General features: G+C 36.7%; 1 protein-coding gene across 6 annotated transcripts in view; it reads left to right on the forward strand.

Moving 5' to 3' along the window:
• Positions 1 to 17,834, forward strand: part of CROT (carnitine O-octanoyltransferase) — a 61,996-nt gene that overhangs the window by 25,885 nt on the left and 18,277 nt on the right. For 4 of the 6 annotated variants that reach the window (XM_060020356.1, XM_060020355.1, XM_060020357.2 and 1 more), the window contains 6 exons: positions 3,172 to 3,265; positions 4,129 to 4,254; positions 5,873 to 5,974; positions 11,679 to 11,762; positions 12,171 to 12,278; positions 12,505 to 12,635. In XM_060020356.1, the coding sequence (XP_059876339.1) occupies positions 3,172 to 3,265; positions 4,129 to 4,254; positions 5,873 to 5,974; positions 11,679 to 11,762; positions 12,171 to 12,278; positions 12,505 to 12,635 (645 nt within the window). Of the gene's footprint in view, positions 1 to 3,171; positions 3,266 to 4,128; positions 4,255 to 5,872; positions 5,975 to 10,324; positions 10,785 to 11,678; positions 11,763 to 12,170; positions 12,279 to 12,504; positions 12,636 to 17,834 lie in introns of those variants that run through there. The other 2 variants (XM_060020359.1, XM_060020360.1) reach the window with 2 other exon arrangements.

Here is a 17,834-nt window from a genome sequence, read left to right on the forward strand (position 1 = left end):
AAGAATGAGTGGGAAGTAATGAAGGCAGAAACAAGATTGTGAGGACATATCAAGGGTAGAATATTTTAAAAGTGTGTGATTCTGAAATATAAACATTGTTAATACAAATCTTTTAAATATCAGAAATTGCATGTGTAGCTGAAAACAGGTGCATAGGTAGCCAAATTAAAGGAAAAGAGGGGTTGTTTTAGTTACCAAATCTGTACCTCTTTTTTTATATGAATAGAGAAATTATTTTTAAACCACTTTTGAGGTATGATTGACATACAGAAAGCTGTACATATTTATTGTGTACAACTGGATGAGTTTGGAGATAAGTATACACTGATGAAACTATCACCACAGTCTATATCCTAAACATATTCATTACCTCCAAAGGTGTCCCGCCCTCTTAATTTATTTTTAATAATTAATTTTTTTGTGGTAAGAACACTTACGTTAAGATCTCCCCTTTTAGCAAATTTTTAAGTGTACAGTACAGTATCATTAACTACAGGAACTATGCTGTACAGTAGTTCTCTAGGACTTACTCATCTTATATAACTGAAACTTTGTATCCTTTGACTAATGCCTCCTCATTTCCTCCTTAGATCAGCCCCTGGCACCCACCATTCTATTCTGCTTCTAAGAGTCTAACTATTTTAGATTCCACGTATAAGTGATACCATGCAGTATTTGTCCTTCTGTGTTTGGCATATTTCACTTAGGGTAGTGTCCTCCAGGTTCATTCACATTGTTGCAAGTGGTGGGATTTCTTTCTTTTTTAAGGCAGAATAGAATTCCATTTGTATGTATATTATCACATCTCGTTTATCCATTCATCGTTGAATATTTAAGTTGCTTTTGCCTCTTGGCTATTGTGAGTAATGCTGCAAGGAATCTGGGAATGCACATGTCTCTTTAAGATCCTGATTTCAGTTCCTTTGGATATATACACAGAACTGGGATTGCTGGATCATATAGTATTTCTATTTTTAATTTCTTGAGGAACCTCCATAGTTTTTTATAGTGGCTGCACCAATTGAGAGTCCCGCCAACAGTGCAGAAGGGTTCCCTTTTCTCCACATCATCGTCAACACTTGATATCACTTATCTTTTTGTTAATAGCCATTCTGACAGGAATGAGGTAATATCTCATTGTGGTTTTTACTTACATTTCCCTGATGATTAGTGATGTTGAGCACCTTTTCATATACCTGTGGGCCATTTTTATATCTTCTTTGGAGAAAATGTCTGTTCAGTCCCTTTGCCCATTTTTTAATCAGATTTGTTTTTTTGCTATTAAATTGTAGGAGTTCCTTGAATATTAACCTCTTATCAGATGTATGGTTTGCAAGTATTTTCTCATATTCTGTAGGTTGCCTTTTCACTTAGTTGTTAACTGTGCTGAAGCTTTTAGTTTGATGTAATCCTACTTGTCTGTTTTTACTTTTGTTGCCTGTGCTTTTGGTATCATGTCTAAGAAATGCTTGCTGAGGCCAATGTCTAGAAGCATTTTTTCCCATGTTTTCTTCCAGGAGTTTTATTGTTTCAGGTCTTACATTTAAGCCTTTAGTCTGTTTTGAATTGATTTTTCTGTATGGTGTAAGATAGGGGTCCAGTTACATTCTTTTGTATGTGGTAATTTTCCCAACACTGTTTATTTAAGGGGCTATTCTTTTCCCATTGTGTATTTTTGGCTTCCTTGGCACCTCAGTTGACTGTATGTAAGTGGATTTATTTCTAGGCTTTCTGTTGTGTTCCATTGACCTGTATGTCTGTTATTTGTGCCATACTATTTTGATTACTGAAGCTCTGTAATATATTTTGAAACCAGGAAGTGTGATGCCTCCAGCATTGTTCTTCTTGCTTAAAACTGCTTTGTCTATTTGGAGTTTTTTGTGGTACCATATGAATTTTAGGATTCTTTTTCCTGTTTCTGTGAAAAATGCCATCGGATTTTAATAGGGGTTGCCTTGAATCTGTAGATCACTTTAAGTAGGATGGACTTCTTAATGGTGAGGATTTGGCAGTTACTATCTGACCTTTTATTATCAAACTTAAAATGTCATTTCAGGTTTAATACATTTTTCCTGGTGATTTCTCTCTGATAATGACTGTTTTTTTATGACGTGGTCCTTTCCCACTGAATATTAAAATGGCTATATCAGGGAGTGGGGAAAAGTTTCATAGTAAAAACTGGTGCTCTCAGGTGGTAAGGAAAGGGCAGCAGCTCATACCATATGGAGAAAAACAGTGAGGTAGATTTTATTCCTTAAGCATTCACAATTTATCCTAGTTACTATGGCTGCCATATAACCACCAACTCTGTAAGCTTTATTTGTAATTGAAGCAAAATCAGAGTTAGCAAAGACAAGCAGGAAGAGATAAGGCAAGTTGCTTCCACCATAGATGCAGATTGTTTGTTATAGAAGGCTTCATCTACTCCACAGGACACCATTAGTTTCAAATAAAGGCGGAGGAATTTTGCAGCAAGGAATTCATTCCTTGAATGATAAAGTCACAAATAAGGGATGGCTACTAGTGGTGCGTTTTGAGCATTTATTAAGCTACAGTAGCTCACTTTCTGAGAAACCTGTGGAAGTGTTTAAATTGAGGTAATTTCTTAGCATATGTTATGAGGAAGTAGGGATGAAAATAAGCTGTAGATTTTTGATGAAAATTTCTTTGTGGAAGAACCCTGTTATTTACCTGCTATATGTTTAAAGATACGTGAAACTCATCAGACTAGGATTATAGAATGCTATGGGGGGAAATAATTTATCTTTAGCTAATAGTCTTTGTAATGATTTTAAGTAAGAATGGCATATGTGAAAACATTTAAAACTAACTACATGGTGTTTCTATTTTGGGGGTTAAGCCCGAGTATTACTTGGGTACAGAATAAGTCCTCTGTTAATATATACACATAGTTTTTAGTTAGATAAAATGTACATAATATTTGTGAGATTTGTCAAGTATACTTACGGTATTAATAGGCCACATAATCACTTTTTAAAAAAATAAGATGTGCAGGAAATAACTCCATTGCTGTTGAGACCATAATCTCTTTCTTTGGATAATATATCAAAACATTTAAATACTTATAAACTTTATAACCTATTAAAGGCCAAAGTAGCTAGTGATCCTGCCTGTGCTCTTTTTGAATCCTCTTTATTTAATCTTCCAAAGGCAACTGACATACATCCAAAAGAAGTGCCATAGTGAACCTGATGGACCTGGGGTAGCAGCGTTAACTAGTGAGGAGCGAACTCGATGGGCTAAGGTTATAATTTACATTTTTCTTTTCTTTTGAGGTATAATTGACTTACAACATTATATTCAACTATACAACATAAGGATTCAATATTTGTATATATTGAGAAATAATCACCACAGTAAGTCTAGTTAGCGTCCATCACCATGCAGAAAACTAAAAAATACTTTTTTTTTTTTTTTTTTTTTTGCGGTACGCGGGCCTCTCACTGTTGTGGCTTCTCCCGTTGCGGAGCACAGGCTCCGGATGCGCAGGCTCAGCGGCCATGGCTCACGGGCCCAGCTGCTCTGCGGCATGTGGGATCTTCCCGGACTGGGGCACGAACCCGTGTCCCCTGCATCGGCAGGCGGACTGTCAACCACTGCGCCACCAGGGAAGCCCTAAAAATTACATTTTTTGTAATGAGAACTTTTAAGATATACTCTCTAGAAGCTTTCAAATATGCAATACAATATTATTAACTCTAATTTACACTTTTGGGGTGAGGGTATGCTATTTTTATTTTATTTACATTTAAATTTCAAACACTGAGCTCAAGTATATGCTGGCCCTTTGTTCAGATTTTTGAAGTAAAGATAAATGGACAGACAGCTTTAAGTTTTAAGCAGCATTAAATACATTGTACAATATTAAACTATTAGAGAAAATCTAGGGGGTGGCATAACTTTATACCTTTATGCATTTAGTAGCACAAGTATAGGGACCAGCCATGCAGTTGGAGGAAAAACCTGTTCAGGAGTCAACAGAGAGGTTCTTGAATTCACACTTTTCTTGATGCACCTTTTTGGTAACTTTTTGAGAACCTATTAAGATTTTTCTGGATATTTTGTATTTAATTTATAACATTTTATTATTATCTCCTTGCCCTTTAGGCACGAGAATATTTGATTAGTCTTAATCCAGAGAACTTGACTATGTTAGAAAAAATTCAGAGCAGTTTACTGGTATTTTGTTTAGATGACGGCAGTCCACATGTAACACCGGAAGATTATTCTCAGGTATTCAACTATCTTATTTTGTTATTTCTTCCCACAGATTTTTCTGGAGGACTCTTGTGTAAATTGAACATGAGAAGAATTTTGTTACATGCAGGACTTTTTTTTTTTAAACCACTTTATTAAGGTGTAATTGACATACAAAAAGCTGTACATATTTAATGTATACAACTTACTGAGTTTGAAATATACACCCATAAAACCACTGTGAAACATAATTGTGAAGACAGTTGTTTCCTGTATCTTGGAAACACCTTTTATCTTAGAATGGGGCAGCTAAGAAAAGAAAGTGCAAATACTAAGTCATAAAATATTTAATGCAGGCTTTTAAAACATTTTCTTTGCTATACACACACACACACACACACACACACACACACGTATCAAATGAAGATTATACATAAATAATGCTCTGTAAATTCTTGCCACATTGTTTAGCTCCATTTAGACATCTTATATGTTGTTTAAAGATGTCTATTATTTGCTTATCAGATGTCAGTGGTTCCCAACCTTTTTATTGATCATACATACAGGAAATTTGCATAAGATGCTGGGCTAAATGAGATTTCATACCAAAGGTGACATGAGAACCTACCTATAACCCACACCAGTGGGCCTTGATATCTTAGTTGGTGAGGTCTGTCCTAAGAATTATATCATTCTTGTGATTTATTTTATCATTTGGTTTTATAGAACACACTGACTTTAGTGAATTTAAGGGTAATTGTGGCCTACTTTTTTTTTTCTGGGGTAATATGATTTCCTGGGAAAAAAATAAAAGGTAGTAGTCATATTTGTAGGAATCTCAGAGTCTTTTGAAAACACTGAAGGTACTTCATAATACATTCATCAATATTAAATGTTAGAAATAAAATAATATAGGATTGAAAAGCCTTGTAGCTAGAAAACAATTCTTCCTCTTCCTTAGCTGCATTTGTTTTTAAGTAGAATCAACAAGCTTCTTGAGGAAGAATGTGTTTTCATGAAGTGTTGCTCAAACTTTTTTGCTGCAGTCTACAGTTAGGCATATTTAGATTGCAGCCCATTACACACACACACGCGCACACAAGCGTGTGCACACTTACACATACATACATCATGGAAGTTTCACAAAACGTAATAATTACTTTGACTATCTGTGATGTACTCTGATATTTATGTTCTATTTTATTCTTTCTTGTAAAGAATGTTTACTGTGGTTTCATGACTCACTTATGGCCCAAACTTACCATTTGAGAAACTGGCTTAGTAGGATATGAATTCTTGAAATATTTTTCTTGTAACTAGACTTTAATGACTAAACTTATCAATGCCTCTTATCCTATTCAAGTTGCAAAAGGCTTGTCCTTTCAATTGTATATTCTCTAAACATTCATGAATGTTGTACCATCGTTCTCTTTTCTGGTAGAATTTCTTGGATTTTGAGTACTATTTAAAGTCAAGGCCAGAATTATTATCTCTTGAATATAATATTTTATTAAATTTTATTAAATTTGGTTTACCTGAAGAGGAAAAGTGAGATCATGTGTGTTTGTGTGTGTGTTTGTGTGTATTTAAGATATAAATACTTAAAAGCCAATATTAAAATCCTTTAAATTTGGAAATATTACATTTATTTTAGGTTGCTACAAAGGTTCTTACTGGAGACCCAACAGTACGCTGGGGTGACAAATCTTATAACTTGATTTCCTTTTCTAATGGAGTATTTGGCTGTAATTGTGATGTAAGTAAACTACTGAAATTATTTTTTCCTTTTACTCTTTTAGTTTAATTTAATGGCAGTAATCTACAATACTTATGCTGTCCTGTGGTAGAATAAGTAAACACTTATTTAGCTTTATGGCATTAGAGTAAAAGGTTTAGTTATGAATTCTCAGTGAAAATAGAGTATAGGACAAATTATTTTCATCTGTAGTAAGGATAACAGTGGTGTGTATCTACAAAGTGGAATTTGCATGCATTTTTATGTAGTATAAGCTCTTTTAAAATCCACTGTTACCTCTTGTTGAAAATTTTAAAACCTATTTTAAAAGATATAGCATTAGTATATGTTCTATGCACGGAGAAATGTATGTGGATATATTTCTACATTTACCTAGTAATTTTGTGACCTTGTTAAAAAAAATGACACATGATCTTTGGAACATTATATACTTCTGGATATTAAAATGTCTGGTACTGAATTCCATTTTTTACCTTCTTCATAAAACAAACACATGCACACACACACACAACTTGTTTCTTTTCTGTTCTCCCATTTTTGTCTTTATTAGCTCTACTTTGCTATTTTCTGATGGACATTCAGGAGGTCTATGAACCAAGAAAATTAAAAAATCAACCTAAGTCACAATTGCAATATATACTTATAACCTCATTATAATACTTTTCATAAAGTATATGATTTGGTATAAAGTAGTATGAGGTAGATTTTTTGTTTGTATTTGGGGGCTTTCCTCCGAAGTATTGATATTTAGTGACTGTAAGATACTAAAAAAAATCCTGTTACATTGATCTGGGTTCAATAGTTGTATTAATCAGTATTTATTCAGTTTTAGGTGATCGAAACCTAAGTCAAATTGGCATTAGCTTACGAAGGTATTTATGGCATAGGGGTACAGCTAAATTTGGGTAATGCTGACTTCCAGTGTCCAGATGCTTTCATTAGAAATTTCTCTCTCCATTTTTTGGCATTACTTTCCTATGTTTGGCTTTATTTTTATGTAGACTACACCATGTGATGGTTGTACCTACAGTCTCATGTTTTCACGGCTCTCCTCGTAGATTAGTGTTCTCCGTGGAAATAGCCAGCTTTTTTTTTAACCCGAGTGGTTCCAGCAGAAGACCTGGGAATAATGCTCATGTGTTGTATTGGCCTGTGCGAATCGTGCACATTCCAGGGAGTTAGCTGCTCTGATTCGCCTGGCCTGGGTCACATACCAAACCTTGGGACCTAGCTGGTAGAATCACTCATTCAAACAACCACAGAGATGTGTGCTGATTGCCTAAAGAAAAATAAAGTAGCTGTTATTGCCGAGGAAGGTGGTGTGGTTGATGTGCAGGTAATAGAATGTCTTCTACAGTAAATCTTCAGGGTGAAAGGTTGCCATGAGTCATTTTGAAGATTTGCTGTCTGTCCTCTTCCTTACGAGTCCAGTGTTGACAAAAGATTTTGTGTTACTTGCCTCAGCTTTTTTCTCTTCAGCTCCTTGTTTGCTTCTTCTTGACCTCCTCAGTTTGGTTCATAGCCTCACTGTTCCTTGGAATCTGTCCTTTGTAAAGTAGCTAACTACCTTCTGGCTTCTTCCCTTCATATCTCGTTGACTTGTCAGCTGCAGTTGATTACCCTCTTCTTCATATGCATCTGACATTGCCTTCAACCTCCTAAGAGTCTTTTTGGGTCTCCGGATTCTAAAGCTGAGCTTAATATTATTCATAACCGTTTTCCCCTGTGTCTGCTCTCTTCTCTGGTTCAATAGTTTCATTGACCATTTCTACATAGGTAGCTTGCAGTTATATTTTTCCAGTTTTTACCTATTATTCTCATCTTGAGAGTTTTGTTTCACCATATGTTAAATTGTCCAAACTGGATGTTACATTGTTATGTAAGGGTTAGTTACTCTCATCATCAAGAACTCATCATCTTGCTTTCCTCCCTCACTCCCAACCTCCTAAAAAAACCACCTTGCACTACTTGTATTTTTACTGATGGCATCAACATCCTGCTGTTTGCTCAAATTCAGGAGAAAATAACTTTAATGATGTTTCTATCTTTGAATAAAGATACTGGTCCCATAATGAGCATATATCTTTGCACAACTGAAATGCTTTCCTGTAGTAAAGTGTATGGACATATTTCATGTGTATGCATTGTCACCCATATACTTATCAAATTGATCTGATGATCTCCACTTGACCGTATGCTTTTATTATTTATTTATTTATTTATTTATTTTTTTGCGGTACGCGGGCCTCTCTCTGTTGTGGCCTCTCCCGTTGTGGAGCGCAGGCTCAGTGGCCATGGCTCACGGGCCCAGCCGCTCCGCAGCACGTGGTGTCTTCCCGGACCGGGGCACGAACCCGTGTCCCCTGCATCGGCAGGCAGACTGTCAACCACTGCGCCACCAGGGAAGCCCGACAGTATGCTTTTAAAATTCCATGTAGGTTCCCCTTGCAACCTACGATGATTACTGAAAATGCTATTTAACCAATATAAAACATTATTAGTAAAGTATATATACTGTAAAGTTAAGTTCTTAATCCAAATTCATATTGCTGCTCTTTTCCATTGGTGCTTGAATATATACTTTTGTGATTATACTACATAATAGCATTTCCCTGTTGGGATTTAAAATCCTGGGGTCAACTATTTTGTCTTCCTTATATAGGCTTTGTTGTAGGCTTTTGTAGAAGTACATAGGAAGCATGTAATGAACATTAGTTGTTAATAACAGTAGTTACTAATTATTGCTGTGGGCCAGGATCTGTAGTAAGTACTTTATAAGCATTATTAAAATCATTTTTCACAGCTGCTGTATGCAACTAGGTATTGTTTTCCCTTCTAACAGATGAGGCAGTCTACTTAAAGAATTAAGTAACTTTCTCAAGTAACTTACTTGAGAAACTTAACTTACTTATGTAGCTAGTAAGTAGTAATGTTTGGACTCAGAACCAAAGTCCACATTATTAAACAGTATATTACACGTATTGCCTCCATATAAATGAAAAAAAAGATAAAACTTATGTGAACAAATAAAGCATCAGGAAAGCGTTTGATTTTTTTCTATTCTATTTTCTATTTCTATTTTTTTTTTCTATTTCCTAACTTTCCCGTTGTGGAGCACAGGCCCCAGACGCGCAGGCTCAACGGCCATGGCTCACGGGCCCAGCCGCTCTGCGGCATGTGGGATCTTCCCGGACCGGGGCATGAACCCGTGTCCCCTGCATCGGCAGGCGGACTGTCAACCACTGCGCCACCAGGGAAGCCCTAACATTTTTTTTTTAAATTGATGATTAACTTTCTGCCAGGAGATGAATGGGTAAAATTATAAGTCAAAGAGATTTATATCTTTCAGTCATGCTCTTTCGTACTGGTTCCAGTATGATACTGTTGTCTTCAATGAAATAATGTATGCAATACCTGTGAAAGTTCTTTGTAAAGCTACAAAGTACTACACATTTGTGAGATGCTGTTAGAAAAGGGTCTTGTCCATGACCTTTGAGTCTTGTTATATGTGCTGTTGCTGGCAGGCGGGATGAACTGCTCTTGCATCTTGTACTGACCTCCCTAGTAAGCCTTTCCTGGTGCTTTGGTGGCTGCTTACCTGCTAACGATATACCGTGTTTCTAGGCTCCATGGGGCCGTAATACAGGGCAGCAAAGCTGTGTAATGTTAAGGCGATATTTAAGACACCTAATTACACCCTCTGAAACTGGGCCCAAGCGTGCTGGATTCATATCTTAAACCTCCCTTCTTTCTCTCCAAGGCTAGCGGTGTCACTTTCAGTTCATGAATGGTAATTGTGTGTAATGTAAACTGGTAGCCTTAACCCAGAGGGGAAAAAACCACATGTGATGTAATTGTCATCAAAGGAACATGGAGAAGATAAGGCAAAAAGTTTATCCTCCAGAATAAATGATGGGAAAATTCACTAGCCACAGTTCCTTTCTCTAAATACAGCTGTCAAAACTATGACACCCCTGTAACTCAGCGCATCTTTCCCACATTCCTTAAACATTGAGAATTATTTCTGCCACATTGAACACTCTTATAGATATATACACAAAATCATTATGCTTTTAAATACTTATCTAGTGGACTGTGTGTTTACCAAAAGAAGTTCATACCCATCCTCCATTTAGCCTTCAGATTTAGTCTGCCACCCCATCTGCTTTTCCATAGTGCTTTTAAAATTCCAGAACATTTGAGCGTTGTATATGTACATACGTATACGTCCTTTGACTTCCAATACAAATAGCAATTATTTTCTCTAGATTATTCATGTTTACATCCCTTCCCATTACCTCAAGAGCCCTAATTAAGTGCTTCTGACTTTAAATATTTGTTCTTTCTCAGAAAATAAAATACATCAGTTACTTACTATACTGTGGAATATCCATCTCTTTATCATTACAAGGTGAGGCATTTGAGAATTCTGCATTTTATTATGTGTTAAGAGTGGAGAGAAGGTGAAAATAAAATATTGGGTCAAGTTTTGTTTTGTTTTTTTAATTAGTAGACTTTACTTTTTAGAGCAAGTTCCAGATTTACAGGAAAATTAAGCAGAAAGTACAAAGTGCTCACTTGCTCTCTTTCCTGCACCCCGTTTTATATCTTGCATTGGTATATGTTGTTACATTTGATGAACCAATATTGATACATTATTGTTAACTGAATTACATTGTTTCACTATTTATTGTACAACTTTATGGTTTTGCCAAATGCATAATGCCGTTCATTTCCCGTTACACTATCTTTTTAACTCAACACAACCAATCAGAGTGATCCTTTTAAATTGTAAGACAAATCATGTCAGTGCTCTGTTCATAACTCTTCAATGTCTTCCACTTTTATAAGGTAAAAATTGAAAGAGATACTTTATTTTTTTAAAGCATCTAATTTTTATTTTCTCTAATTTTTATTTATTTTTCCATTTTAAAAAATTTTTAAACATTTTTATTGGAGTATAATTGCTTTACAATGGTGTGTTAGTTTCTGCTTTATAACAGACTGAATCAGGTATACATAAACATATATCCCCATATCTCCTCCCTCTTGCATCTCCCTCCAACCCTTCCTATCCCACCCCTCTAGGTGGTCACAAAGCACTGAGCTGATCTCCCTGTGCTATGCGGCTGCTTCCCACTAGCTATCTATTTTACATCTGGTAGCGTATATATGTCCATGCCACTCTCTCACTTCGTCCTTCGTCCTAGCTTACCCTTCCCCCTCTCGGTGTCCATTCTCTACATCTGTGTCTTTATTCCTGCCCTGCCCCTAGGTTCTTCAGAACCAATTTTTTTTTTTTTTTTAGATTCCATATATATGTGTCAGCATATGGTATTTGTTTATCTCTTTCTGACTTACTTCACTCTGTATGACAGACTCTAGGTCCATCCACCTCACTACAAATAACTCAATTTCGTTTCTTTTTATGGCTGAGTAATATTCCATTATATATATGTGCCACATCTTCTTTATCCATTCATCCGATGGTGGACACTTAGGTTGTTTCCATCTCCGGGCTATTGTAAATAGAGCTGCAATGAACATTGTGGTACATGACTCTTTTTGAATTATCGTTTTCTCAGGGTATATGCCCAGTAGTGGGATTTCTGTGTCATATGGTAGTTCTATTTTTAGTGTTTTAAGGATGGGTCAAGTTTTAACTTACAAAACGTATTCACAGTCTTGTGTATTTTCATTTTAGCATGCTCCTTATGATGCAATGGTTATCGTAAGCATCAGCTATTATGTTGATCAGAAAATTTTTGAGAGTGAAGGAAGATGGACGGTATGTTAGAACAAATATTTCATCCGTTTCTCCTCATAATTTGTTTTATAAATTTATTTATTTTTGGCTGCGTTGGGTCTTCGTTGCTGTGCACGGGCTTTCTCTAGTTGCGGTGAGTGGGGGCTACTCTTCGTTGCAGTGCGTGGGCTTCTCATTGCGGTGGCTTGTTGCAGAGCACGGGCTCTAGGCGCACAGGCTTCAGTAGTTGTGGCTCGCAGGTTCTAGAGCACAGGCTGAGTAGTTGTGGCACCTGGGCTTAGTTGCTCCATGGCATGTGGGATCTTCCCAGACCAGGGCTCGAACCCGTGTCCCCTGCATTGGAAGGTGGATTCTTAACCACTGCGCCACCAGGGAAGCCCTCCTCATATTTTTATAGATATAATATTTTTAAGTTTTCCCTATTTTCAGGGTTCAGATAAAGTACGGGATATACCACTTCCAGAGGAGCTTGTTTTCACTGTGGATGAAAAAGTATTAAATGACATCAACCAAGCGAAAGCGCAATATTTCAAGCAGGTAGATTTTTCACTTTTCTCTTTGATAGTGATACTTTATCTTATAGCTACTATATATGAATATTTGGCTATCATCCAAGTATGATGGCATAAAACATTTAAAAATTACAACTTTGATACCTTTATGTATGTCTGATGATTATTTAAATGCAAATGATATTTTGGTTATCTTTGGGGTATTCTCTTTAGGTGTTTTTTCACTGTTTGTATTTAATTCTTTTTGTTAGGCATCTGATCTGCAGCTTTTGGTCTATGCCTTTACGTCTTTTGGCAAAAAGCTAACCAAGAAGAAGAAGCTTCACCCTGATACCTTTGTTCAGCTGGCACTTCAGCTGGCCTATTATAGACTTCATGGACGGTGAGGACCATTCATTTTCCACTTTCAGAGTCTTGAAGTCCAAGGCTATCTTTACTATAGCTATTCTGTCATAACTCCCCAGTGTTTTTTTTTTTTTTTTTTTTTTTTTTTTTGCTGTACACAGGCCTCTCACTGTTGTGGCCTCTCCCATTGTGGAGCACAGGCTCCGGATGCGCAGGCTCAGCGGCCATGGCTCACGGGCCTAGCTGCTCCGCGGTATGTGGGATCTTCCCAGACTGGGGCATGAACCCATGTCCCCTGCATTGGCAGGCGGACTCTCAACCACTGTGCCACCAGGGAAGCCCCTTCCCAGTGTTTTTTGTTAAGTTTTTCCCAGTTGGCACTGTGCCCTAGTTTGTACTTTCATCAACAGTGTTATTAGAGTTTCCATCTGTGACACTTTAACAGTCTTTCCTTGTTTTTCATTACCTTGATATTTTTGAAGTGCCTGCTCTCTTCTGAGAGAGATTTGTCATTCTTTGGCATTCAGATCGCTTGGTTTTCTTGCAGCCTGTTTTCAAGTGGGTTCATGAAAAAGTATGGTTTTATAGATTAGACAGTCTTTACTCATTTTTAGGATAGAAGAGATGGTATGTTATGACTTTCTACATCCTAAGCAGAAGTGGAAGCTCCTTGATCTTCCTTTTTAAAATTTTACCTGAGAATATGTATCTTTAAATGGGATGTTTAGATCATTTACATTTAATATAATTATCAATAAGGTTGGGTTTAAGTCTACAGTCCTGCTGTTTCTCTTTATCCCATCTGTTTTGTGTTTCTTTTTTTATCTTCTCTTGAATTCCTAGTTTTTTTATTGTTCCTTTTATCTCCATTATCAGCTACACTGTTTTTTTTTTCTATTGGTAGGGTTTTACAAAATACATCTTTTTTTTGTGGTATGCAGGCCTCTCACTGTTGTGGCCTCTCCTGTTGCGGAGCACAGGCTCCAGACACGCAGGCTCAGTGGCCATGGCTCAGGGGCCCAGCCGCTCCACGGCATGTGGGATCTTCCCAGACTGGGGCATGAACCCGTGTCCCCTGCATCGGCAGGTGGACTCTCAACCACTGTGCCACCAGGAAAGCCCAAAATACATCTTTAAACTTGCAATCTATCTTCAGATATTTTCCACTTAAAGTATAATGAAAGAACCTGAAAACAATGCTTCTATTATGCTTATCTCATTCTTTGTGCTACTGTTGTCATACATTATACTTGTACATATGTTAACAACCTAATGATGCATTACTATTTTTGCCTTCAACAGTCAGTTATCTTCTTTTATTGTGGTAAAATATAAATAAAATAAAACTTGCCATTTTAACTATTTTTAAGTATATGATCCAGTGGCATTAATTACATCGACTGTGTTATGCAACCATCACCACTATCTATTTCCAAACTTTTTTTTAACCACCCCAAACAGAACCTCTGTACTCATGAAGCAATAATTTCCTATTCTCCTATCCCAACCCCTGGAAGTCTCTAATCCACTTTCTGTCTATATGAATTCGCCTGTTCTGGATATTTCCTCTAAGTGGAATTATACATTATTTGTCCTTTTGTATCTGGCTTATTTCACTTAGGATAGTATTTTCAATGTTGGTTCTTTTATGGCTGAATAATATTCCATTGTATGAATATACCACATTTTGTTTATCCATTCATCTGTTGACAAATGCTTGGGTTGTTTCTGCCTTTTGGCTATTGTGAATAACACTGCTGTGAGCATTCACATACATGTATTGGTTTGAATCCCTGTTTTCAATTCTTTTGAGTCAATAACTAGGAGTGGAAGTGCTGGGCTGTGTGGTAATTCTATGTTTAACTTTTTGTGGAACTGCCCAACTGTTTTCCACAGTGGATACCATTTTTACATTCCCACCAGCAATATACAAAGTAATGTATAATTGTTCTACATCCTTGCCAACACTTACTTTTCTGTTTAAAAAAAAAAAGAAGCCATCCAGAGTACTTGTGAAGTGGTATCTCATTGTGGTTTTTATTTGCATTTCCTTAATGACTAATGAGGTTGAATATCTTCGTGTGTTTATTGGCCATTTGTATATCTTCTTTGGCAAAATGTCTATTTAAATCCTTTGTGCATTTGGTAATTCGGTTGTCATTTTGTTGTTGAATTTTAAGGGTTCTTTATGTATTATAGATATGAAACCCTTATCAGATAGGTGTTTTGCAAATATTTTCTCTCATTCTGCAGGTTGTCTTTTCATTCTCTTGATAGTATGCTTTGATGCACAAAGTTTTAAATTTTGAGGTTCAATTTATCTGTTTATTTCATTTGTTGCCTGTGCTTTTGGTGTCATATCCAAGAAATCATTGCCAAATCAAGTATTACAAAACTTTCCCCATATGTTTTCTTCTAAGAGTTTTATAGTTTTAGCTTTTACTTTAGGTCTTTGATCCATTTTGAGTTAAGTTTTGTGTAGGGGGTATGGTAAGGATCAAAATTCACTCTTTTGCATATGGATATCCAGTTTTCTTAGCATTATTTGTGAAGAGACTGTCCTTTCCCTATTGAGTGGTCTTGACACTCTTGTCCAAAATCAATTGACCATAGATGTGAGGGTTTGTTTCTGGGTCAGTGTGTTGTTCAGTGTGTCTCTTCTTGTGTTCATACGACACTGTTTTGATTATTGTAGCTTTGCAGTAAGTTTTGAAATCTGGAACTAATGAGTACTTCACCTTTGTTCTTTTTTTTTTAAGATTTATTTATTTTATTTATTATTTTTGGCTGTGTCGGATCTTAGTTGCGGCATGCGGGACCTTCGTTGACGCATGCAGGATCTTTGCTTTGAGGTGCGTGGGCTCTTCGTTGTGGCACGTGGGCTTCTCTCTAGTTGTGGCGTGTGGGTTTTCTCTTCTCTAGTTGTGGCGCGCAGGCTCCAGGGTGCTCAGGCTCTGTAGTTTGCAGCATGCAGGCTCTCTAGTTGAGGCGCACGAACTCAGTAGCTGTGGCACACGGGCTTAGTTGCCCCAAAGCATGTGGGATCTTAGTTCCCTGACCAGGGATTGAACCTGTGTCCCATGCATTGGAAGGTGGATTCTCTACCACTGGACCACCAGGGAAGTCCCCTTCACCTTCGTTTTTTGTTGTTGTTGTTGTTTTTGCGGTATGCGGGCCTCTCACTGCTGTGGCCTCTTCCGTTGCGGAGCACAGGCTCTGGACGCACAGGCTCAGCGGCCATGGCTCACGGGCCCAGCCGCTCCGCGGCATGTGGGATCTTCCCGGACCGGGGCACGAACCCATGTCCCCTGCATGGGCAGGCGGACTCTCAACCACTGCGCCACCAGGGAAGCCCGACCTTTGTTCTTGAAAAGAAGATTGTTCTGGCAACTCTGGGTTCCTTGAAATTCCATATGAATTTTAGGATGGGTTTTCCCATTTTTGTAAAAATGTCGTTGGGATTTTGATAGAGATTGCGTTGCATCTGTAGATCTCTTTTAGTAGTATTGTCATCTTAACAATATTAAGTCTTCTAATCCATGAACATGGGGTCCCTTTGCATTTATTTATGTCTTTTTAAGTTTCTTTCAGTGTTTTGTAGTTTTTGGTGTACAGGTCTTTTTGCCTCCTTGCTTAAGCTTAATCCTAAGTATTTGATTCTTTTTGATGCTGTTGTAAATTGTTTTCTTGATTTTCTTTTCAGATTATTTATTGCTAGTGCATGGAAATGCAACTGATTTTTGCATGTTGACTTTATATCCTGAAACTGCTGAATTCACTTATTAGCTCTAACAGTTTTTTGTGGACTCTAGCGTTTTATGTATAAGTCCACACATCTGTGAATTAGAGATAGGTTGGATTTTGTCAAAGGCTTTTTCTGTATCAATTGCGATGATCATATAGGTCTTTTTCTTCATTCTATTAATGTAGTATATTATGTTGATTTTCATATGTTGAACCATCCTTGCATTCCTGGGATGAATCCCACTTGGTCATGGTGTATCATCCTTTTAATCTGCTGCTGAATTCAGTTTGCTAGTAATTTGTTGAGGATTTTTGCATCTATATTCATAATGGATATTGGTCTATAGTGTCTTTTCTTACCATGTCTTTTCTTGCAGTGTCTTTGCCTGGTTTTGGTATCAGGGTAATGCTGGCCTCATATTATGAGTAAGGAAATGGTCCCTCCTTGCCAGTGTTTTTGGAAGAGTTTGAGAAGGATTGGTGTTAATTCTTTAAGTATTATAATTCATCAGTGAAGCCATCTGGTCCAGGACTTACCTTTGTTGGGGTTTTTGATTGCTCATTCATCTTGTTACTTGTTATACATCTAGTCAGATTTCTATTTTTTCTTGAGTTAGATTTGGTAGTTTGTGTGTTTCTCAGAATATGTCCATTTCATCTAGGCTATCCAGTTTATTGTATACAGTTCATAATATTCTCTTACAATCCTTTTTATTTCTGTAAAGTCAGTAGTAATGCCCTTTTTCTCATAGTTGATTGTAGTAATTGGAGTCTTCTCCCTTTTTTTCCTTAGTGTAGGTAAAAGCTTGTCCATTTTGTTGATCTTTGCAAAGAACCAACTGTTGGTTTAGTTAACTTTATTTTTCATTTCTGTATTTTGTTTATCTCTACTGTAATCTTAATTAATTTCTTTTTTTGCTGGCTTTGGGGCTAGTTTGCTTTTCTTTTTTTTTTAATTCTTTAAAGTGTGCAGTTAGTTTACTGATTTGAGATCTTCTTTAGTGTAAGTATTTAGAGCCATAAATTTGCCTCTGAACAGTGCTTTTGCTTCATTCCATAAATTGTGGTATGTTCTACTTTTCATTCATCACAAGGTGTTTTCTAATTTACCTTCTGATTTCTCCCTGAACAATTGGTTAAGAATTTGTTGTTTTATTTCTACATATTTGTGAATTTTTCAGTTTTTCTTTTTATTGCTTTTTAGCTTCATCCCATTGCCATTGAAGAAGATACTTTGTATGATTCCACTCTTTATAAATTTATTGAGACTTATTCTGTGGCCTAATATATGGTCTATCCTGGAGAATGTTCCATGTGCACTTGAGAAGAATTTGTATTCTGCTGTTCCTTAGTGGCATATTCTATATATGTCTTTTAGGTGTAGTTATTTATAGTGTTGTTCAAGTCTTCTCTTTCCTTATTAGATCTTTCTACGTGTTTTATCCATTATTGAAAGTTGCGGATTGAAGTCTCCAACTATTGTTGTAGAGCT

This window comes from Delphinus delphis, chromosome 9, assembly GCF_949987515.2.
Source record: "Delphinus delphis chromosome 9, mDelDel1.2, whole genome shotgun sequence".
In the NCBI taxonomy this organism is placed as follows: Eukaryota; Metazoa; Chordata; class Mammalia; order Artiodactyla; family Delphinidae; genus Delphinus; species Delphinus delphis.